Genomic DNA, 23831 nt, shown 5'->3' with positions numbered 1-23831 from the left:
CTCCCCAATGAAAATGAGACTGGACCATCCGGGAGATGGGGGTGGGGGAGGGCGACAGCCTGAGCCCGAGGCTAGGAGATACTGCAGCCTGTGGGAGGCAGGGTTGGGGGTCTGGGGGTGCCGGGGGCTCACCCTGCACCTGCTTCCGGCAGGAGCAAGATCCTGTGGCTGCATTGCTTCTTCTCCTTCTTCTACTTCCTCGCCAATCTTTTCTTCATGGCGCACCACTGCCTGGTGTTTGTGCCCAGGCAGCACAAGGTATGTGGCCCCGAATCCCCCAACCCGGCTCTCAGTCTTCCTTGGTGTGTTCCTGCCAGGGGCTGGGGAGTGCTCAGGCTGGGATGAGAGATAGTCTGTCGGGTAGGGCAGTGGTCTAATTCTTGCTTGGCCCAGGTTTCAGCCCTGGCACCACATGCAGTGCCATAGGCAACAGGGCAAACTCTCCTGAATTCTCTGTGTCTCTCTGTGAAGAAATACCTCAGCCCAGAAGTGATGAGTCCTGCATGGTGGGCGGGGGGCAGCTCTGCAGTGAGAGAGTAGGAGTGAGAAAGAGAGAGAGACTGAAGTAGAATTCTAAGGTTTGAAGCATGCATCTGCCTTTGGGGTGCAGAGAGCATAGTGGGGGCCTTTGCCTTTGGGTGTAGACAAAAGATCGGGGGTGGGGGCAGGTGGTAGTACACCGGGTTACATGCACATAGTGCAAAGTGCAAGGATCTGGGTTCGAGCCCCTGCCTGTAGGAGGGGACACTTCACAAGCAGGTCTGCAGGTCTCCCTCTCCTCTCTCAATTTCTCTGTTCTAGCCAATAAAAATGGGAAAAATGGCCTCCAGGAGCAGTGGATTTATAGGGCCAGCACCGAGCCCCAGTGATAACCCTGGAGGCAGAGAGAGGGGGGGGAGCGGGGGTTTTGGGATGTCAGACTGTGGACATTGGGCAGCAGCAGCCCATGGGGGAGGTAGGGGGATGCTCGAGTTAGGCCCTCAGTGAGGGAAGCAGGGTCAAACCTTCCTTGGTCCATCCGGGCCTTCGGCCAACTCCTCAGGCCTTGTTGCGATGGAGGGGTGCACGGCACGGCACTGTCCACGTGCCCTCAACCATCTTGAGTCTCCTGCCCGGCATCTGGGCCACACTGGCCAAGGTGGACCTCCATATCTTCTCTCCTGGCACCAGAACCTTTGTCTCCTTACCCCCTCCCCAGACACACAGACACTCCCTACCCATTCCCAGGGTAAAATCAGAGTCAGAGGAGGCTGGGTGGTGGTGTGCCCAGTTGAACGCACATGTTACTGTGCTCAAGGTCCTGGGTTCAAGCTCCTGTCCCCACCTGCAGGGAGGAAACTTCATGAGCGGGGGAGCAAGGTTGCAGGTGTCTCTCTGTCTCTCCCCACTCATCTCCCCTCCTCTCTCCGGTAAATAAACAGAATGTTTTAAAATAAATGAGGGTGAGGGCCAGCAAGACAGCTGGTAGTGCATCTGCTTTGCCACATACAATACCCAGTTTGAGCCCAGCTGCCACTGCACTGGAGGAAGCTTCGGTGCTGCAGTTTCTCTCCCTCCCTCTGTGTCCATCTGAGAAGGTCAGTCCAGAGTGATGAGGCCCCAGAGATGATGAAAGAAAAAGAGGAGCAGAGAAGAGAGGACAGGAGAGGAGAGAGTAGAGGAAAGGAGGAGGAGAATGAAGGGGAGGGGAGGGGAGGGAGGACAGGGTGGAATAAGGAGTTTGGGGGTCTCTTCCCCATCTCGCTCACCTCCAGCCCTTTGCCTGGTCTGACAGGGACACCCCCCCCCCGTGAAATAAACTTGGGGAGACCAGAGTCGCTGCAGGCAGGCATGGCCCTCAGTCCAGAGTCCCCTGGGGGCCTAGCTGATCCCCGGTCCTCTCCTTCCCTCCCCAGAACCACAGAGCAGGCCTGGCAAGTACTGAGGTGGTCACCTGCTCACCCCCGGGCCCGGCATCAGGCAGCCTGGGGTGGGCAGACAGTCACCGCTGGGGTTCTGGGGCACCCCCAGACCTAGCTGTGCAGGGGGGCAACCTCTTCTCCTTGCCGTCTCCCCTGCCTAGATGACGAAGACACTGATGATCACCTACGTCCCTAAGGACATCCAGGACCCAGACCTCATCTCCAGGCACTTTCAGTAAGCGAGGCGTCAGCATGGGGACGCCCAGGTGTCCTGGGGGGCTCAGTATGGGGGGTTTGTCAGGACAAGGCGGCAGCAGCCCAGCCCTGCCCAGGCGCTGCTTGGGGTGCTCTGGGGAGGCCGCTCACATTCTATAAGGTTCTGGGACCAGCATGCAGTTTGCTTTTGGAAGCAAAGGAGGGGGTCTCCTACCCAAGAACCAGGGGTGCTGCTGGGCCTGGGGGTGCCCCCCACGGGCTGCTCACTGCCCCCCACCCCCTGCAGTGAGGCCTACCCGGGCTGTGTGGTGACCAGAGTTCACTTCTGCTACGATGTCCGGAACCTGGTGGACCTGGATGACCAGAGGTGAGCCTGTGGGTCTGGGGGTCTGAGGGGGTGTGGGGGGGCTGACCTGTGACTCCCACCACTGCAGGCGCCACGCCATGCGGGGCCGGCTCTACTACACGGCCAAGGCCAGGAAGGGGAAAGTGAGGATCAAGCTGCACCCCTGCTCCCGCCTGTGCTTCTGCAAGTGCTGGACCTGCTTCAAGGAGGTAGGGGGGCCGCCCCAATGGCCGGGTGCTGGGCCTCTCAGCCGCAGCCCCTCAACGTCCCTGTTGAGAAGCTAGACGGTTTAGCCTCTTGAGGGGCAACTGTTAGAATAACCCAAGGAGGGCTGGGGAAACAGCACAGTGGTTCTGCAAAAAGAGTCTCCTGCCTGAGGCTCTGAGGTCCTGGGTTCAATCCCCAGCACCACCATCAGCCAGAGCTGAGCAGGGCTCTGATAAAAAATGGATGGATGGATGGATGGATGGATGGATGGATGGATGGATGGATGAATATTAGTAAATAATAAGTAATCCCAGAAAAAATTAATGAGCAAAATATTGGATTGTTGGAAAAGGCATAGTATATATACATATATATATATTTATTTAAATTTCTTAAATATTTATTTATTGGATAGAGACAGCCAGAAATCTGGAGGGAAGGGGAGGATAGAGAGGGAGAGAAACAGAGAGACAGCTGCATCCCTGCTTCACCACTTGCAAAGCTTCCCCCTTACAGGTGGGGACCAAGGGCTCGAACCAGGGTCCTTGCACATTGTGACATGTGCGCCCAACCAGGTGCACTACTGCCTGGCCCCATTACTTTTCTGTGTTCTTTTGTGCAAAAATGTGTCCCAGTTTTTTCCCACAACCCAACACAGAATAACCCAGGGTGCTCACTCCTGCCCCTTTCTGGCCATGGATGGAACCGCCAGCGAGGGCCCGTCAGGCCAGTTGGCTGCTGTCCCTGCTGGGCCTCATATCCGTCTGTCAGGCAGGAGCACATGACAGCCCTGGGCTCCACCTTATCACCCCAACTCTCCGGGTGAGGGTGACCCCAGGGCGGAACACCTGCCTCAGGGCAGGCCCAAGCATCAGCCCCTTCCAGAAAGTGCTGCCCAGAGTCCTTCCCGGCTGTGCCGCCTTTCCCCCAGGCCCGAGAAGAAGAAGCCAGTCACATCCTCGTCCCACTTCTGAGTTGGCGTCCTGGGTCCCCAAGAGCACTGCCCCCGTCTCCCCAGGTGGATGCGGAGCAGTACTACAGTGAACTGGAGGAACAGCTGACGGACAGCTTCAACGCCGAGCTGAGCCGTGTGCGACACAAGCGCCTGGACCTTCTCTTCGTCACCTTCCAGAACTCCCGGATGGCCAAGCAGTGAGTGCAGGCTCCCTGCCTGCCAGCTGCGCCTCCCCTCACCCCCTGCTTCTGCTCTCTGAGACCCCATCACCTCACCCTGCAGACCTGGGGAGACAGAGACCTCTTTTCCTCTGGCCAGTCCTGGGCCCCCCTCAGAGGCAGCCAGCATGACCCCCTGTGTCCTTGAGCCCCATAGTGTTCAGCAGAACAGCCTCTGGCCTCCCTCTTCTGACAAGGAGGACATTCACTTTCCCCATGTTACATTCTCCCTGCCCCCCCCCCCACAAGCAATGTTGTCTGGGTGAGGAGACCCCATCAGCCTTTCTTCACCCCCAATTCACAGCCTTGCAGCCTCCCCTCCATCACTAGTGGGCCAGAGTCCCTCTGGAACATTCTGGAACAATCCCAAGGACTGAGTCAGCTAGGTGTGAGCCCTAGGCTCAGTGGGGTCCCCCTCTTCCTGGGCCAGGAGGAGGCAGATGGTCCTTACGCACCCTGGGAAGGAGTGTTGGACGCTAACCCACCCCAGACCCTGACCGCAGACAGTCAGAGTTGTCCTGTGAGCCGCTCAGCTCTGGAATCTGCTGCTGTGTCTGTCCTGCTCGGCAGCACATACTCAAGGGTGTGGGGTCTTGGGGTTTGTCCTCTGGGGACCTGGGATACATTCAGAATTCCTGGGAGGGAGACATGACCCCTGTGGAGGACCACAGGGCCCTGGATCCTGACCTGAGCCCTCCAAGCCCTTCTCTCTCTCTCTCTGGTCATTTGATTGGAGAAACAGTGATTCGAGGGCCACAGTTGACACATAGAACAGTGTCTTCCCGCCCTGTGACTGGTGTCTGCGCACCACGCCCACCATCCACCCAGGTGACTTTTCACCACTGAGCACTGGACACCCAGCCCCCTACTCTCCAGGCCCCCATGCAGTCCAGAGTCCTTTGCTCTCTTGCAATACACTCCACCCAGTCCAAGCTTCATCCTGTGATTCCCTTTTCTTGCCTTGCGTTCTAAGTACCACCTTCTTCTTCTTCTTCTTTTTTAATTTGACTGGGCAGATAGAAGTTGAGGGAGGAGGGTGAAATAGGGAGGGAGAGGGAGAGGGAAGGAGAGAGGGAGAGAGAGAGAGAGACCTGCAGACCTGCTTCACCGCTCATGATGCATCTCCCCTGCAGGAGCAGGTGGGGAGCCGGGCTTAAGCTTGTTCTTGCACACGGCGATAGGTGTGCTTAACTGCGTGCGCCACGCCCTGCTCCCCTATTTTTTTCATTTTTTAAATTGACACCAGGGTTATCACTAGAGTTAGGTGCCGGCACAAGTCCACTGCTCCTGTTGGTCATTTTTTTCTCTTTTCCTTTTATTTTTTTAAAATTTATTTATTTATTGGATAGAGACAGCCAGAAGTCGAGAGGAAGGGGGAGACAGAGAGGGAAAGAGACAGAGAGACCCCTGCAGCACTACTTCCACCACTTGCAAAGTTTTCCCCCTGCAGGTGGGGACGAGGGGCTCGAACCTGGGTCTTTGATCATTGCAATATGTGCGCTCAACCGGGTGCACCATCACCTGGCCCCTTCCTCTTTTTCTTTTTCTTTGATAGGACAGGGAGAAAGAAAACAGCTGTAGCACTACTTCACTGCTTATGAATGTTCCCTCCCTGCAGGTGGGGGCCAGGGGCTTGTGCTGGCAACATATGCCCTCACCTGGGTGCATCACTGCTCAGCCCTGATGCTATCACTTTTTACTTTATTTACTTATTTTGGCTCCAGGGTTATTTCTGGGGCTCACGGCTTTTGCAGCCATTTTTTACCCCAGTTTTTTTTGGATAGGACAGAGAGAAATCGAGAGAGGAAAGGAAGACAGAGAGGGGGAGAGAAAGACAGACACCTGCAGACCTGCTTCACCACTTGTGAAATGACCCCCCCTGCAGGTGGGGAGCTGGGGACTTGAACCAGGATCCTTGCATGGGTCCTTGTGCTTTGTACTATGTGCGCTTATCCTGACGCATCACCACCCGGCCCCCAATGTCATCACTTTTTACAGCTGAATAATATTCCACTGTGTATATAGACTACATCTTTTCTAGCCCTCTTCTCCGTCATTGGGCATCTGGGCCTCTTTCAGGGTTGGGCCCTTACACACTACTGCTGTGAACCTAGGTGAACAGAGCTCTCTCTGGATGGCGTTTGTGTCTGTGTGCTTTGGGTAAATCCTAGGAGAGGAATGGCTGGGCTGTAGGGAAGGTTCACTCCTAGGGCTCTGAGGAGCTTCCAGATGCTCTCAGAGCTGGACCAACGTGCAGGTCCCCTGCCAGTGGAAAGGTCCCCCCCCTTTGCCATGGGATGTTCTCAGGGATGTGGGTGACATCTCTCTGTGTTCGGGGCTGTCCCGACACCCCCTCCACTCGCAGCATCAAAGATGACTACAAGTTCGCCCCGTGTGGCATCCGCCCCCAGCAGTCCTCAGTGACCACCGTCGTCAAGTCCTACAAGTGGAGGGTCAACTTTGCCCCCCACCCCAAGAACATCATCTGGTAAGCCCCCCCAACTCCCTTGAGCTCCCTGAGGACAGAAAAGATGAACCTTTGTGGGAGGAGCCCAGTCTGTGCCCCCTCCCCATCACTGCCCACATTGGAGACCCCTGCACTGGGTCTGGAGCCCTCTGGGTGCCACAGCATCAGCCCCCCTCAAACCCAGCCTGGCATGGATTGGGGTACACCCAGCCCTGGGAGAACCAAGGTCTTAGGTCAGTTTCTGGCTCAGTGATGGCCAATGAAGAGCTTTATGTATTTTGGGGGAGGGGTAAAGACAAAGACTGAGAGGGAAGGCGAGATAGATAGATAGAGATAGATAGAGAGAGAGACACCTGCAGCCCTGCTTCACAACTCGTAAAGCTTCCCCCCTGCAGGTGGGGACCGGGTCTTGAACCCAGGTCTTTGTGTTTGGTAACATGTGCGCTCTACTGGGTGCGCCACCACTGGCCCCTGACTGATGTAGAACTTCTGCAAATGGCACGACTGAGGGCCAACGGCAGAGCTGGGGGCTGGTCTGAGACCAGCACCTAAGGGCGCCCCCCACCCCCAGGAAACACCTGTCCGTGCGCCGCTTCCAGTGGTGGGCCCGCTTTATCTCCATCAACACCTTCCTCTTCTTCCTCTTCTTCTTCCTCACCACGCCCGCCATCATCATGAACACCATTGACATGTACAACGTCACCCGCCCCATTGAGAACCTCAAGGTGACCCCCGCACTGGGCACGGACTGGGGGTGGGGCGGCGAGGGGGGCTATCCGGACGGGCCTGGGTTGGAGGGTTTCTATAGATCAGGGCTCCCGAAGTCAGCGAGAGGCATAGAAGTGGAGTCCGAGGCACCCTGGAGTGTCCCCACTGGGGTCCCTGGGTGAGCCTGAGGTGGGTGGGGTGGGCAAGAGTCAGGAAAGTGCCAGAACCTTCCCCTCCCCTGAGACAGTGTGTGTCTGGGGGAGCTCTGTGTCCACATCCTTGACTTCTTGACAACCCAGCTGGGGGTGCTGGGTGCTGCACAGGTCACCCCTAAAGGAGAGGGTGCCCCGTCCTCATGGAGTTGGGGGTCAGGGGAGGCAGACTGGCATGTTATCTGATTCTGTGAATTCCACCCCAACAACACACACATCCATGTATGTGAATCTACACGTTCACATGCATGTACAGGGTGCACACATGTTGACACATGTACACACACTCATATACACATGCAGGCACATGCCCAGACACACACCAAGTCAAGCGCCGCTCCCACCAGCTTTCCCTCTCCTCTGTCTGTCTGCCTCCTCTGAGCACCACAGTCCTCCCCGGTGTGCTCCCATCCCTCCTCACAGCCCCTCCCAGCCAGGCGGGTGCCCTGTCCCTGAGACCCAAGTTGTGACTGCAGCTGGCTCTGATCTTAGGGGCATCCAGGCCCCTCTCTCTAGTGACCTCAACATAGAAGGCCTTGTGCTCCCTGGGGACACAAGTGAGTTGGGGGGAGGCCCATCCCCACCCCCAGCCCAGGCCCCTGGCCAGGAAGGCAGGTGAGCAGGCAGGCCCCCATGTGTCCTCCATGAGGCCCACGGGGTGACCTGGGCTGGTGTCCACTTCCCACGCTGACGCCCGACCCCTCTGCTTCCTGCAGAGCCCGGTTCTGACCCAGTTCTTCCCCTCCCTCATGCTCTGGGCCTTCACCGTGCTGCTGCCTCTGGTGGTCTACTTCTCTGCCTTCCTGGAGGCCCACTGGACCAGGTGAGGGGGAGAGGGGGCGCTTCCTCTACTCTGCTGTTCACCTGGCCCCTCCTCCTCCCAGCCTGCTGCTGTGCCCCAACAGAGTGGATGTGGGATGACTTTGATGCCCAGAACCACCTCAAAAGACTAGGGGACACTTCCTCCTCAGAAAGGAGGTCTGTGTGTTTTCTCCGGACCTCCAGCTTCAAAGTTGCTGGCTTGAGTAACTACAGAAAGGGTGTAGACCAACAGCAGGGCCTCCTCAGGCTGCTCCCCCAGCTTCCAGCCAAGATGGGGTAGGGGGTGTTGAGGGGACTGTGGGGTGAGACAGGCAGAGGACACTGGCTGGGACAGAGTAAGGAGCCCACAGTCAGGGTGGTTTCTCGCTGGTTAGAACTCACAGTTCTGGCTGGCAGCTAATTAGGGAGAAAGTACTCACTGTTGCCTGGGACAGGCAGTGCCTGTGTGACTCTCAAAAGTGATTTTCTGCATCCAAAGTGGATTTTTCATGGAACCAGACAATAATCTAGGAAGCCTATCCTGGTCCTGCCTCTGGCAGAGCACAGGGTTGACAGGCTGCAGAGACGCGGACTTTGTTGTGAAGGTCCCTTGAACACCATTGTGTCAACGCTAAGGTAGTGTGTGTGGGCCTTCTTTCCCAACCTCTGGCCAAGGCAGACATCACTAGTCGATGGCCAGGATAGATGTCACTATTGGATGGACAGGACAGACATCAATCATGCATTCTTGCTCCTTGAAGACGGTAGTCATTGCACAGTTTGGTCCAGTTTTCTAAGTCCATTAGTGGTCTCTCTCTTCACTCTGGCCTTGGGTTTTCTTGTGTGTGCTACACAGTGGATGCCTCTGTCTCCTTCCAGGTCGAGTCAGAGCTTAGTCATGGTGTACAAGTGCTACATCTTCCTGGTGTTCATGGTGGTCATTCTGCCCTCCATGGGGCTGACCAGGTACAGGCCCCCCCACAGCCAGGCTCACCCCAAGGGTCAGGGCCAGGTACAGGCCCCCCACAGCCAGACTCACCCCAAGGGTCAGGGCCAGGTACAGGCCCCCCACAGCCAGGCTCACCCCAAGGGTCAGGGCCAGGAATGCTACAGAGACACTCCAAACAACAGCCCGTACCTGTTCTGAGCCTGGTATGAGCCAGGCACCATGCGACACTTAGTACCTGCCAGCCCAAGGGTGGGGGGTGGGACCACAGAGGGGCAGAAGAGAGCACGATGGGAGGAGTGGCTGGTGTGGGAGGATATGGGCAGGGCTGGCTCTGGTTCAGAAGTGAGTCAGGCAGTGTAGACGGGGCAGCTGGACAAGTTTTTGGGGGGAGAGGCAGAAAGGTGTGAGGTCAGCCTGGGGGCACCCCCCCAGGGCTGACTCAGCAGTGGTGGGCCCTGCCCCATTCTTGTTTCAGCTTGGATGTCTTCTTCCGCTGGCTGTTTGACATCTACTACCTGGAGCAGGCCAGCATCAGGTTCCAGTGAGTACTAGGGTGCTGGCAGGGTGCTGGCAGCATGCATGGGGCTCCCTGGCTCATGCCTGGCACAAGCATGTGACTTCTGTCTATACCAGCAGAGGTGATGCATGTGGGTGGCCTCTTCCCCTTCCTGTGGCTTTGAAGGAAGCTTCTGAAATGATTGTAGACTCTCAAGATTTGCCCCCCCAATATCCCGTGTACCCCTCATGCAGTCTTCTCCACTGGTGACACGTTGTGTCACATGTCTCAGCACCACCCTGCAGAGACCTGGCTTGGTTCAAGAAAAGCAGTCACGCCGAAATAGAGTTCTCAAAATATTCTTAAAATCAAATGTACAGGGGAGCCAGGCAGTGGCACACCCAGTAGAGCACACACATGACAGTGCACAAGGCTTGGGTTCAAGCCCTTGGACCTCACCTGCAGGGGCCAAGCTTCATGAGTAGTGAAGCAGGGCTGCAGGTCTCTCTCTCTCTCTTTCCTTTTTTTAGCTCCCCTTCTCTCTCAATTTCTCTCCATCTCTGTTAAAAAGGGAAAGGGAGAGAAAGGAAAGAATGACAAGAGGTGACTGGGCGGTGGCACACCTGGTTAAATGCATATAATACTAAGCACAAGGACCCCCGCGTAGGATCTGGGTTGGAGCCCCACCTGCAGGGGGGAAGCTTTGAAAGCAGTGAAGCAGGTCTGTGGGTGTCTATCTTTCTCTCTCCCTATCTCCCCCTCCTCTCTCAATTTCTCTCTGTCCCAGCCAATAAAATGGAAAAAATGGCTGCCAGGAGCAGAGGATTAGTAGTGCCAGCACTGAGGCTCAGCCATAACCCTGGAAGCAAAAAGGAAAGGGGGAACAAAAAAAGGAAAGGAAAAGAAAAAGAAAGGAAAAGAAAAGAGATGCTATTAGGAGCTGTGAAGTCATTGTGCAGGCAGTTAGGCCCAGTGAGAACCCTGGTGGCAATAAAAATAAAATAAAAAATAATGTATAAGGAATGATTAGGGGCTGAGTGGTGGTATACATGTTACCTGGGTTCAAGCCCCTGGTCCCCACCTGCAGGGGGGATGCTTCACAAGTGATGAAGCAGAGTTGCAGGTGTCTCTCCCTCTCTCTCTCTCTCTCTCTCTCTCTCTCTTTCCTCTCTCTCCCTTTCCCTCTCAATTACTCCCTGTCTCTATCCAATAAATAATAAATAAGCATTTTGAAATAGATGTATACGTAGGCATTTTGATTTAACACGTTCAATAGCAAACAGTGCAACTTGGTTCGTTTTGTTTTGCATAGTCTCCACAGCTTCCCTGCTGACTTGTTTCAGATAAGAGCGAGAGGCAGCGGGAGGCACACCTGCTAGAGTGTACACACTACCACACGCAAGGCCCCGGGTTCACGGCCCCGGTCGCCACCTTCAGGGAGGAAGCTTCACGAGTGGTGAAGCAGGACTTGAGGTGTCTCTCTCTGTCTTTCTCTCTATCTTCTTCTCCCCTCTTGACTTCTTCCCATCTCTATCTCATAAATAATAAATCATTAAAAAAGATCTGAAATTAAGAATACCCTCAGAGAGCAGGAAAGAGACCTTGGTGCCACTCTCTCTCCAGTGGCCAGGAGGGTCACTCCCCAGGGCACAACGCCCAGGTGAACTGTTCTGCACAACCAGGTGCGTGTTCCTGCCAGACAACGGCGCCTTCTTCGTCAACTACGTCATCACATCGGCCCTGATCGGCACAGGCATGGAGCTGATGCGTGTCGGCTCGCTCTTCCTCTACTGTATCCGCCTCTTCTTCTCCAGGTCGGAGCCTGAGAGGGTTCACATCCGCAAGGTGAGAGCCTGGGGAAGGGCCAGGTGTGTGTGTTGGGGACGGGGGTCTGAAGGGATCTCTAGGGCCCCTGTGTGGGGTGCAGGGGTGCAGCGGGCGCATCTTGGATTCTGGACTTGACAGGGACACTGTCCCCAGCCCTGGGAGTGGGGATGCTAAGCCAGAGGGGCCCAGCTGCCTTCGAGTGACCCCACCTTCCACCCAGGACCAGGCCATGGACTTCCAGTTCGGGCGGGAATACGCATGGATGATGAACGTGTTCAGCGTGGTCATGGCCTACAGCATCACCTGCCCCGTCATCGTCCCCTTCGGTGAGCCTGTCCCCAGCCTGCAGGGGCTCCCCGGCATGAACCCCACATGCCGTTGCCTCCTAGAACCGAGGGCCAGCCAGAGTCCATTTTGTGGAGGAAGCTGAAGCCGGCTGGCTGTTCAGAGGTAGTGTGTTAAGAGAATACATGAGGGGCCAGGCAGTGGCATAGTGGCATACCTGGCTAAGCGAATGTTACCTTGTGCAAGGACCTGGGTTCAATACCCCGGTCCCCACCTGCAGGGGAAAAGCTTCACAAGCAGTCTCTGTCTCTTTCCATCTGTATCTCCCCCTTCCCCTCTCAGTTTCTCTCTGTCCACGAAGATAAAAGATTTTGAGAAGAGAGCTGGGCGGCGGCACGCCTAGTTAAGCACACTCGCTACTGTGTGCAAGGACTCAGGGTCAAGTTCTTGGTGTGGTCTTCCCCAGGCTGGCAGAAAGAGCCCTCGGGAAAGCAGCTGGTCCCAGAGAGCCCTGCCTGGCCCTGGCACCCTGGGCCCCCCCTGAGACACCCCCTGTGCCCCAGGGCTGCTGTACCTGTGCATGAAGCACGCCTCCGACCGCTACAACATGTACTACTCATACGCGCCCACCAAGCTCAATGAGCGGATCCATATGGCCGCCGTCAACCAGGCCATGTTCGCGCCGCTGCTGGGCCTCTTCTGGATGCTGTTCTTCTCCATCCTGAGGCTGGGTAGGTGCGCCCAGTCCACACACCATGTCTCTGCCTGCCCCTCTCCCTCCACACAGGCATCAAACCCAGGACCTCCTGCTGGAGAGCTCAGAGCTGTAACCCATTGCACCAGCACCGCCACCTGTCTCTCCTCCTCCTCCTCTTCTAAACTATATATGCATTTTTAAAGGGAACCTTGATTTACAAGGTGTTTATTCATTTTTTTTGGCCTCCTGGGCTATGGCTGCAGCTTGGTGCCAGCTCTACGAATCCACCGCTCCTGGTGGCCATTTTTCATTTTTACTGAATAGGACAGAGAGAAACTGAGAGAGGAGGGGGAGAGAGACACCTGCAGACCTGCTTCACTGCTTGTGAAGCAACCCCCCCTGCAGGTGGGGAGCCGGGGACTCAAGCCGGGATCCTTGCGCAGGTCCTTGTGCTTCCTTCACACTATGTGCGCTTACCCCGCTGAGCCACCGCCCAATCCCTTTGATTTACAAGGTGTCACAGGCTTTTTGAGTTCTGTTTCCCACCTCTTCACCAAGAGATTCTGCACCACATCCATCACCAAAGGACCAGCACCCCTTCACCAAAGCCCAGAGCCCACCTCCACCCTTTGCCCTGGAGTCCAGCCCTCCCCCACACCCAGTCCCCACTTCCAGTTCCTTCAGACTTACAGCAGGTGTCCCCTTCCTTCCTTCCTTCCTTCCTTCCTTCCTTCCTTCCTTCCTTCCCTCCCTCCCTCCCTCCCTCTTTCTTTCTTTCTTTCTTTCTTTCTTTCTTTCTTTTTTCTTTCTTCCTTTCTTCCTCTGAAAGAGAGATAGAGAAAGAAAGATATAGAGATAGCCCTGCTCATCTCTGGCTGATGGTGGTGCTGGGGATTGAACCTGGGACCTCAGAGCCGCAGGCAGGAGAGTGTTTGCAGAACCTCTGTGCTATCCCCTGTTCTAATCATGTCTTACAAGTCAGTGTTGTGTATATGTATCATGATTCTCTAACCACTCATCTGTAGAGAAACTGAGAGGGGTATAGAGAGAGAGAAAGAGAAGTCTTGTCAGTGGTGAAGCAGGGCTGCAGGTGTCTCTCTCTACCCCTCTTTGATTTCTTTTTCTTTCTTTCTTAATTTTTTTTTTTCCTCCAGGGTTATTGCTGGGCTCGGTGCCTGCACCATGAATCCACCGCTCCTGGAGGCCGTTTTTCCCCCTTTTGGTGCCCTTGTTGTTGTAACCGTGTTGTGGTTATTATTATTGCCATTGTTGATGTTGTTTGTTGTTGGATAGGACAGAGAGAAATGGAGAGAGGAGGGGAAGACAGAGAGAGGGAGAGAAAGACAGACACCTGCAGACCTGCTTCACCGCCTGTGAAGCGACTCCCCTGCAGGTGGGGAGCCGGGGGCTCAAACCGGGATCCTTTCGCCAGTCCTTGCGCTTTGCACTACATGCGCTTAACCCACTGCACCGCTGCCCGACCCCCCTTTTAAAAATATTTTTACTCATTTGTTATTTGGATAGAGACAGAGAGAAATTGAGAAGGGGGGGTAGAAAGGAGAGAGACAGTGATACCTGCAGCCCTGCTTCACCACTCATGAAATTTTCCTCCTGCAGGTAGGGACCAGGAGCTTGAACCCTGGGCCTTGCACACTGTCATGTGTGCACTTAACCAAGTGCACTCACCACTGCCTGGCCTCTTCTCCTCTCAGTTTATCTCTGTCCTATCAAAAAAGAGAAAGAACAAGAAAAAGGCACTGACCTTGGTGGCAAATAAAAATGTTGTATAAATATATGTATATATATACTGTGAAATATTACTCAGCTATAAAAAAAGAGATGATATTGCGTCTCTTACCACAACACGGATGGAACATGGATGGGGATCATGCCAAGAGACATATGGGGAGATGTGAAGCTACAATGTGACAGTGACATTCTCTCAGTGAAAGAAAAGGCAATTGGTGGTGACACGAGTGCTTATGGTCCACATACAACTGTGTCTCGGGAGAGGAAGGAAAGCAAGCTTTCCCTTCTTCACACAGTGGGGACGGTCAAGTTAAAGGCCTGGGAAGTGTCTCGGGATTCTCCCAGATAATACAAACACACCTGGGTTCTGAAGAGACCCATGCACACCTGGGCTCGCAGCAGCAGTTTGTAAGAGGCCAAATCTGCAAGCAGCCCAGATGCTCAGCAACAGTCATGAGCTGTATACTCACTTGTAAGACACGAGGAGGCTGGGCGGCAGCATGGCGCTTCTGCAAAAGACTCTCCTGCCGGAGGCTCCGAAGTCCCAGCTTCAGTCACCAGCACCACCCACCATCAGCACAGCTGAGGAAGACTTGTCTCTAGATGTTTCTCTCTGTATCTCTATTTCATTAAAAAGAAAGAGGAGGAGGAGGGGAAGGAGGAAAAGAAAAAAGAGAGAGAGAAAGGAGAGAGAGGGGCCAAGAGATGGCGCACTTGGTTAAGCTCTCACATTACAAGGCACAAGGACCCAGTTCAAGTCTCTGGTCCCCACCTGCAGGGGAGGAAGCTTCATGAGCGGTGAAGCAGGGCTGCAGGTATCTCTCTGTCTCTCTCCTCCTTCCCTTTCAACTTCTCCGACTCTATTCAATAAATAGATGCAAAATTAGCAAAAGGGGCCAGGTATGCGCACAAGTTGCAGTGCGCGAAGACCTGCGTTCGAGCCCCCAGCCCCCACTTGTGGGGGGACAGACACTTTCATGAGCAGGTCTGTCTGTCTCTCTGTCTCCCCCTTCCCTCTCAACTTCTCTCTGTCCTATCAAATAAAATAGAAAGAAAAAAAGGGGGAATCAGGCGGTCGCGCAGTGGGTTAAGCGCAGGTGGCACAAAGCACAAGGACCGGCACAAGGATCCCGGTTTGAGTCCCCGGCTCCCCACCTGCAGGGGAGTTGCTTCACAGACGGTGAAGCAGGTCTGCAGGTGTCTGTCTTTCTCTCCCCCTCTCTGTCTTCCCCTCCTCTCTCCATTTCTCTCTGTCCTATCCAACAATGACAACATCAATAACAACAATAATAACTACAACAATAAAACAACAAGGGCAACAAAAGGGAATAAAGAAATAAATAAATATACTTTTAAATAAAAGGGAGGGGGATGGAATGACTAATGGGAGTGGGTGGATTCCTAGTGCCAAGCCCCAGCAATAACCTTGGTGGCAATAAATAAATAAATAAGGAAAAGCTTTTAAATATACATCTAGCCCTACTCCATCTAAGAGTTGTCTGATGTGTCCACTGGGTATTTCAATTCTGGAGTCTGCAAGTGCCAGCTTCTAAACTGGTCTCATAATTCAGAGGGATGGTGTCATGCCACACTCATTGATCCAAATTATCAGGAGGAGAGTTGGGGCATCCTGGGAGGTGGTGCAGTGGAGAAGGTGTTGGACTCTCAAGTGTGAGGTTCCGGGTTCAGTCTCTGGTATCACAGGTGCCAGAGTCATGGTGCTCCAGTTCTCTCTTCCATTGATAAATCTTAGAGAGAAAGATGGGGGCAGGCAGGCGGTGGGTAGCACACATTACAGTGCACAAGGATCCAGGTTCAAGTCCCTGGTCCTCACCTGCAGAGGGAAAGGTGTCTCTCTGTCTCTCTCCCTCTCCATTTTCCCCTTCAATCTCTATCTGTCTCTATCCAATAATACTAAGTTTTAAAATTAATTAATTTCTGATATATTTTTATATTACAGAATTACATGTCGACAGGGGTTTGACACCATTCCCACCACCAGAGTTCTGAATCTTCATTCTCCCCTAAAAAAATATGTTTTTAAAAGAGAGAGAGAAGAGGGAGGGAGGGATAGAGGGAGGGAGGGAGGCAGAAAGAGGCTGGGCCAGAGTCTCTTTGCCCAGGTTCACAGCCCCTGTGGAGATGCTGAGGGGCCCCAGGCTCCTGGTAGGTGGGGTGAGTCTAGCCCAGCCCTGATGCCCCTTCCTCGGCAGGCACCTTCCACAGCCTCACCTTCTTCTGCTTGGCCATCCTGGTCTTGTCAGTGATCATCGCCTGCCTGGGCACCTTCCTGGGGAAGTTACGTACCATGCCTCCCTACCAGGTAAGCTGCCAGTCTGCCTGCCCCCCCACTGAGCCCCAGCCTCAGGGGCCCAGCACCAGGCTCCCCTGGCTGGCTTCTAGAGGATTCTGGGACTAAGGGTTTAGAACCCGAGTCCTTGTACATGGTAACAGTTGCGCTCAACTGGGTACGCTACTGCCTGGCACCCTTTTCTTATGGCTCTTAAGAATCCAGGGTCTGCTTTCTTGCCTGCGGCTCTGAGATCCTAGGTTCAGTCCCCAACACCACCATCAGCCAAAGCTGAGCAAGGCTCTGGTCTCGGTCCTCTCTCTCTCTCTCTAAAATAAATAAGCACAATTAAAAAAGAAGAACCCCAGGATCTTGAGCTTGAGGCTGCTTGGAGGGGAAGCCCCTCAGGGGCTGTGACTACCTTGGCTCTGCCCATGGGGCCTGGTGGTTACCAGATAGTGAAGCATCCACACCCAGCCCAGCAAAATTGTGAGCGCCAGCTCAGTCTGTCCTGGGGTCATCTACATGCCCCCCACCCCACCCAGGGTGAGTCCCAGTGGGCTTTAGCCAGAGAAGCTCCCACTTGAACCCCAACTTCGATGACCTCTCCCACTGTGGTCCTTGGGAAGGGAACATTCTAGAAGGGTCTCCCCAGGGGGTCCATCCTCTCTGTGTTCCCCTGGGCTTCACCAGGCTGAAGATCTGGAGAAACAGAGAAACAGATTAATGGAATCTGGGGGTGGCTAGGAGCTGAGAGGTGATGCACCCGGTTGAGTGTGCACATACCCTGCTCAAGGACCCGGGTTCAAGCCTGCAGGAAGGAAGCTTCATGAGCTGTGGAGCAGGGCTGCAGGTGTCTCTCTGTCTCTGTTTTCAGGGCTGCAGGTGTCTCTATTTCCTCTTTCCTTCTGAGTTTCTTTCTGTCTTATTTAAGAAGTCGATTAACTTTGGAGACCCAGACATGGGAGCTGGTCTGTGGGGAGGGAGGTGGGCAGCCCCTCACCGTGTGACCCCGTGTCTCTCCCTCATGTAGCAGCCGGAGGATGAGGCAGACTCGGTGTTCGACATGGAGCCAAGCAGCACGTCATCTACACCCACCTCCCTTGTGAGTCAGGGCCTGCCCCGGGGGTGGGGGGTGCAGGCCCGGACACCTGCAGGACCGGGCTCCAGCAGCCTCGGGACAGGGCCGGGGTGGGGGGCGACCCTGGGCACTCTCCTCTGATGCCACCGGACTTGGCCCAGGTCAGATTGCTGCCGTGGCCCTGGCTGAGGAGCCGGGAAGATAGAAGACCCAGGAAGCCCCGGACAGTCTCTAGAAGGAGCTCAGAGAGGCTGAGAAAGGTCAGGGCAAACCCGATCTAGGTGCCAGGTGGCAGAGCAGGCCCACAGAGTGATGAGGCAGGGCCGGGCCGGGTACCAGCCCGCTAGCACAGCAGAGAGGCTCGCCCACACCTCAGCCCGTGCCCCTGTGCCAGGAGCACTGGAGAAGGGCACCTGCCAACCTGGGAAGTCAGAGAAGGCTTCCCAGAGAAGGTGTTCTCTTACATGACCCCAGGAGTGAGAGTAGAGGCCACCGGGTGGGGTAGGGTGTGCAGGGAAGAGCATTCCAGAAAGAGGCAAAGCCTGTGTCAAGTCCCGAAAGACAGAGGTGGGAGCGTTTGGGGAACTGGAAAGGGTGTTAGGCATGGCGGGAGAGCAGGGTGTCAGGGGCCAGGAATGGTGGCAACCTCTGCATATGACGTCACATTGTCGCAGGGAGTGGGGAGGAGGCGCTTCTGTCCAGAAGCTAAAAGGTTTCAGCACAGGAAACGCTCTCCCTGTGGCCTCTCCCTGGATCCTCAACCACCTGACCTCTCTTGGAATGTTATTAACTAACGGTTATTGGAATCGTCTCTGTCCTGAGGGGCAGATGTGCTTCTGTTCTCTTCCATTCCGTTATGCTTTTTAAAGAAATTTTAAAAATATTGTATCTACTTATTTTGGGTAGAGGCAGAGAGGAATTGAAAATGGAAGAAGAGATAAGGGGAGACACCTGCAGCCCTGCTTCATCACTCATGAAGCTTCCCCCTTGCGGGGGCGGGCAGGGACTTGAACCCAGATCCTTGTGCATGGTAAGATGTGCGTTCTACAGGGTACCATCACTGCCTGGCCCCCTACTCTTTTTGACAAGCCTCCAGAGCAGGAAGTATTTCTCATTTTTCTCCACAGGGAAACTGAGGCTTGGAAAGGGGAGGTGAGCTTAGACCCCAGGCACTAAGCAAGGAAGTGGCATCGTTTAGACTACATATGTCTGACGCTAAAGCCTACGCTTTAATAAACATTAGCAGAATGGACTTGATGTCGTAATCTGTCATTGTTACAGTATGGTATAGGAAAATAGCCTAGATGTACCTATAGATACGACCTTGCTAAAGTGAGATGATATTCAGAGTCCTATATCCTGAATTTCTAACTATTAGAACAGCAGGTTCAGATTCAGATTCCCTGAAGTATTCCAGAAATATCTTCCTTTAAACAAAAAGTGGGGCCAAGTGGTGGTGCATCTGGTAGAGTGTACATTTTACTAGACTCAAGGACCCAGGTTCAAGCCGCCAGTTTCCTGTGGCATAGGGAAAGCTTTGCAAATGTTGTAGCAGGGCTGCAGGTGTCTCTCTGTCTCTCTCCCTCTCTATTACCCCCTTCCCTCTCCATTTCTGGCTGTCTCTATTCCAATAAATAAAGATAATTTAGAAAAAAAATTAAATAATACACATAAAAAAGGTTTATTTTTTCACTTATTTGCTAGGACAGAGGAATTGAGAGAGAAGGGGAGATAAAGGAGAGAGAGAAAGAGAGGGAGAGGGAGAGGAAAAGAGAAAGAGAGAGAGAGGCTTGCCACCTTGCTTCACTGCTCATGAAATATCCCCCACCCCTACAGCCTACAGGTGAGGAGTGGGGACTTAAACCCAGGTCCTTGTGCATGGCACTCAGCACATGTGCCACCACCCAGCCCCCTCAGGAATGTGTTTCTAAACATGTACAAACCACAATCCAGTCCAGTGCCTGCTAGGTTAATCCACCATCCATGCTTGTCCCTTTTCTATTTGTATGTGTGTTGTTAGCACCATTTAACAGTAGTAACTAGTTTATTATTGGTTATTATATTATTAGTTTATTTGTATATTATATATGATATATTTTACATTACCTATTACATAATGTTATTTTTATATATTTATTATTGGATAGAGACAGAGATAAGTTGAGAAGGGAGAGAGAGAGAGAGTGAGATAGAGACAGAGAGACACCTGCAGCCCTGCTTCACGGCTCGTGAAGCTTTCCCCCTGCAGGTGGACTTGAACCTGGGTCCTTTTGCACTATAATGTGTGCGCTCAACCAGATGTGCCACCGCCAGACCCCTTGTGTAATGTTACTTTGACTTGTGGAACGACAAGTCAGTTCTCTAGCAAAATGTCTCACCTTCTAAATTTTTCTGGCATAGTTCTTAAGGGGATGGGATTCACTTTTAAAAATTAGAAAACTATTGGTCTGCCATTGATTTCTGGAGCTTGGCATCTCAGCTGTCTGCATGCATAAACCTTACCGTCAAGAGTTCTAGAACCCCCTCCCCCCATACCCCTCTTACCTCCTTGTAGCCTCCATCTTTTTCAGAATCTCTGAGGTGTGTGTGTGTGTGTGTGTGTGTGTGTATTTGTGTTGGTTATTTGTGAAACCATCCAATGACTGTCTTCCCCTTTCTGACTGGAGTCACTTAGCATAAGCACCTCTGGTCCTCTCTCTGCTGTCACATGAACTTGGAAATGACTAGGCTTCACCTTTTTCATAGCTGAGTAGTGTTCTGTTGAGTAGCTAGCCATCATTCCTCTATCCAGTCCCCCGTGAATGGGCATCTTGGCTACATCTTGTCTATCATGAGTGATGGTACTGTGAACACAGGATACAGAAGTCTTTGCAAGCTCACATCTTCATATTTTTCGGCTAAGGGCTGAGGTCATGTTTCTACTTGGAGTTTTTCAAGAGTATCCGTACTGTTTCCTGAAGAGGATCTGTCAGTAGACATTCCCACCGACCATGCGCAAGACTGTCCTTGCCTTACCTGAACCAGGTACTTACCCCAGCACCACATGGGAGTCCCAAGGCACCAGAGGAGACTCTGTGGATGGTGGGGCAGCACTGTGAGGCGTGTCTCTCTCCCCTCTAAAATAGTTTTTTTTTTTTGTAAGAGTCTGTTGAGGAGTGGTGAGACATTTTTTCCTGTGCCCATTGGTCATGTCTATTTTTTTATGAGAGACAGAGTAGGAGGCCTCATGGCTGTCAGCTGCAGCAAGCACATTGTTAGCTGAACTGGGACCACTGACTGCATGTGTATGTCCTGTGTTCTACCGCTGGGCTCACACCCTAATGCCTAGGTCTCCCTTGGAGGGGAATCTGTTCACATCGTCTGCCTCTTTTTTTTTTTTTTTTCATTTTTAAAAATTTGTGATGAAGATTATAAGATTTGGGTTATAAGATTATAAGACGATGATCTAGTTCCACACCGCAGCCACCGCCAGAGTTCTGTGCCCCCATCCTTCCACCTCCCAAAGATAACAACCAGAGTTCTCCCAAGTCTTAAACACAGTTCTATTTTTTTTCCAAGTTCATGTGTTTCACTTCTCTAGATTCCACAGATGAGTGAAACCCATCCAGTAGTTTTCTTTCATCTCTTTGCTTCTTTTTTTTTAATTAAAAATATTCCCTTTTGTTGCCCTTGTTGTTTTCTTGTTGTAGTTATTATTGTTGTTATTGATGTTGTTGTTGTTGGATAGGACAGAGAGAAATGGAGAGAGGAGGGGAAGACAGAGAGGAGGAGAGAAAGACAGACACCTGCAGACCTGCTTCACTGATTGTGAAGCGACCTCCCTGCAGGTGGGGAGCCGGGGGCTCGAACCGGAATCCTTATGCCGGTCCTTGTGCTTTCCACCACCTGCGTTTAACCCACTGCGCTACCGCCCGACTCCCGATCTTTCTTTACTTCTTTTGCTAAGCATAAGCACCCCCAGTTCCATTCACTTTGTCCCAAAGAACATAATCTGATCTTTTGACTGCAGAGTAATATTCCCATAACTTCTTTAGCCAGTCATCTGCTGGTGGGCATTTAGGCTGCTTCCACTCCTTGGCTATTGTGAATAATTCAGCTGTGAACATAGGGGTGCACATGTCCCTTCAAACTAGAGTCTGAGTGTCCTTTGGGTAAATGTCTGAGTGTTATCACTGGGTCATGAGGTAATTCCATTTTTGTTTGTTCAAGGACTCTCCATACTGCCTTCCGAAGGTTCTGCCCCATTTTTTGTCGGGCTGTTTGTGCTGAATTATACTTGTCCTTTTCACATTTTGGATGGTTACCCTTTGTCTGATGTATGATGTGCAAATACCTTCTCTTGGTCTTGCTGCTGTTTCCCCAGAGCCCTGATCAGCTCCAGCTGATGGTGGTGCTGGAGATTGAACCTGGGACTTCAGAGTCTCAGGCAGGGGAGTCTTTTTGCAGAACCATGATGTTGTCTCCCTGGCCCAGGAGGTTGCCATTTTATTTTTGTGGTGGCTGTTTTTGCTGCACAAAAGCTGTCTGGCTTGGTGTGGCCCCATCTATTTAACTTGGTTTGGGCTCCTGTCGTCTCTGGCTGGTGTTCCCATGGCCACACCCAAGACTCCTGTCATCTGGACACTAACTAGCTCCTCAGCCTTGATAGATTTAAGCTCCACCCGGGGCTCTACCACCTTGCAGGGGCACGTCAATCATCACACAGGTGACACAGAACGTTCTGTTTGTCCCCGAGTGACAATGGGAGGGGCCAGCTGGCCTGGGTGTTCGGTTAACGTCTGGAATCTTCTCCAGGGAGAGTGGTCCTGCCTCAGATGAGGTCTGGTCTTCCCAAAGGCCAAGCCCTGTAGGGAGGGCTGGCTTCTCCCCCATAGCTGTTTGTCTGTCTGTCTCCAAAATGAGGAGCTGCTTTGCAGTCCCAGAAGTGTCTCCCACAGATCACTGGACCACCAAGAGCTGTCTGGGAGGGGGGAAGGGGGCAGCCTATTTCCTCAGGGAGGGGTGTGGGGTGCCCTGAGAAGTGTCCAGAGCAGGGTAGGGGCCCTGGGCTCCTCTCCACCCAGCTCAGCCTGGATGGAGGTCAAGGAGTGAGGGAGGATACTTGAGGACTAAGCTGAGGCCGGGACGTACTTGAATGGCCCAGAGTGACGCAGGCCGCTGTGGAAGCAGGCGGGCCTGGGCTGGGGCTGGGGCGAGGCTCCAGGAGGGGTTCCAGGCATGACCCGGCCCCTCTGTCCTCACAGCTGTACGTGGCCACGGTGCTGCAGGAGCCGGAGCTTCCCCTGACGCCCAGCTCGACCTCATCCCGCCAGACTTACGGCAGCATTAGCCGGCCGCCCCCCGAGAACCCAGAGCCGCAGGCCACAGCCTTCCCCGACAGCAATGAGCTGGACACGGCCGAGCTCCAGGAGGGGCCGGAGCTGGCAGGAGACGGGCAACACCCATGATGGACCCCAGGCCTGCACCCAGGCAGACTCGGGAGGGGTGCCCCGAGGGACGTTTCTCGCTGCCAGGGAGGCTGCTCGGAGGAGGGGCTGGCACCCGGCCTGAAGAGGCTGGCTTGTGTGTGGAGACCAGGATGTGGGGTCTCACCCCTTCCACCAGTTGCCCTGGTTCCCTGGCCCCCTGCTCTGCCGTCAGAGCCAGTATGGGCATGGCTGGGCCTGGCCCACCAGAAGATGCAGGTGGCCACAATGGGGTCCCCACGGAGCTCTGAGAGGAGAAGGCGGCCACACTGGCGGATTTGGGGGGTGCCGGGCCCAGACCCGAGGGGAGCATCACACCTCTTGTCCCTCTGCACGGCCGGTGGCCCTAAGCTGCAGGACAGAACACCACCATTCTTTCCTGGCGACAGTGCTGGGCTGGCTTGCTCGTTCATTAAAACGACTGTGTACACTGGACGAGGGCGGCCTTGGCTGGAGACCAGAGGGTGGGGCACACATCTGGTTCAGGGGGGCTCCCCGCCATCAGTGGTGGGACACTAGGTGTGCTTCCTGGAGTGCACATACTCACTTGCACACTCACATGCACACACGCATACTCACACACTCACCTGCACACACACATGCATACTCACATGCACACACACATAACACACACACTCACATGTACACACGCATAGTCACACACACACAGTCACATTCACAGACACTCATGCTGCTACTGCCTTGGACCCCTCTAAGGACCCCAGGTGGCACTCCAATTCACTGGCCCCCAGGCCCCCCTCTCCTCACACCTACTCTCCCCCCTGCATCTCCTGCTGCTCACTCTGCCATGCCCCGTGGGGAACCTCTGGGTCCCAGGGTGCAGTGCTGGGGGCTCAGGGCTCAGCCTCTAGGGACAGGCCAGGTGGGCTTCCTATGGGATGGGGGCCAAGGCTAAGCTTGGGGGGTCCCCATCCCTGCCCCCTGGCTGCAGGTGACTCCC

At 53.9% G+C, this 23831-nt stretch overlaps 1 protein-coding gene across 7 annotated transcripts in view; it reads left to right on the top strand.

The window, feature by feature from the left end:
- The window catches only part of TMEM63C (transmembrane protein 63C), a 40220-nt gene extending 16915 nt beyond the window's left edge, over positions 1-23305 (top strand). For 6 of the 7 annotated variants that reach the window (XM_060181326.1, XM_016191313.2, XM_060181322.1 and 3 more), the window contains 16 exons: positions 153-258; positions 2063-2136; positions 2404-2484; positions 2552-2672; positions 3689-3822; positions 6209-6331; positions 6882-7035; positions 7947-8053; positions 8911-8997; positions 9456-9521; positions 11159-11321; positions 11524-11629; positions 12152-12319; positions 16248-16357; positions 17358-17429; positions 22649-23305. In XM_060181326.1, the coding sequence (XP_060037309.1) occupies positions 153-258; positions 2063-2136; positions 2404-2484; positions 2552-2672; positions 3689-3822; positions 6209-6331; positions 6882-7035; positions 7947-8053; positions 8911-8997; positions 9456-9521; positions 11159-11321; positions 11524-11629; positions 12152-12319; positions 16248-16357; positions 17358-17429; positions 22649-22852 (1876 nt within the window). In that variant the 3' untranslated portion in view covers positions 22853-23305. The remainder of the gene's footprint in view (positions 1-152; positions 259-2062; positions 2137-2403; positions 2485-2551; positions 2673-3688; positions 3823-6208; positions 6332-6881; positions 7036-7946; positions 8054-8910; positions 8998-9455; positions 9522-11158; positions 11322-11523; positions 11630-12151; positions 12320-16247; positions 16358-17357; positions 17430-22648) is intronic. The other variant, XM_060181327.1, reaches the window with a different exon arrangement.
- Positions 23306-23831: the final 526 nt, after the last annotated feature.

This window comes from Erinaceus europaeus, chromosome 22 (genome assembly GCF_950295315.1).
Source record: "Erinaceus europaeus chromosome 22, mEriEur2.1, whole genome shotgun sequence".
In the NCBI taxonomy this organism is placed as follows: Eukaryota; Metazoa; Chordata; class Mammalia; order Eulipotyphla; family Erinaceidae; genus Erinaceus; species Erinaceus europaeus.
The sequence above is the reverse complement of the archived record's forward strand: the minus strand, read 5'-3'. Positions and strand labels throughout refer to the sequence as shown.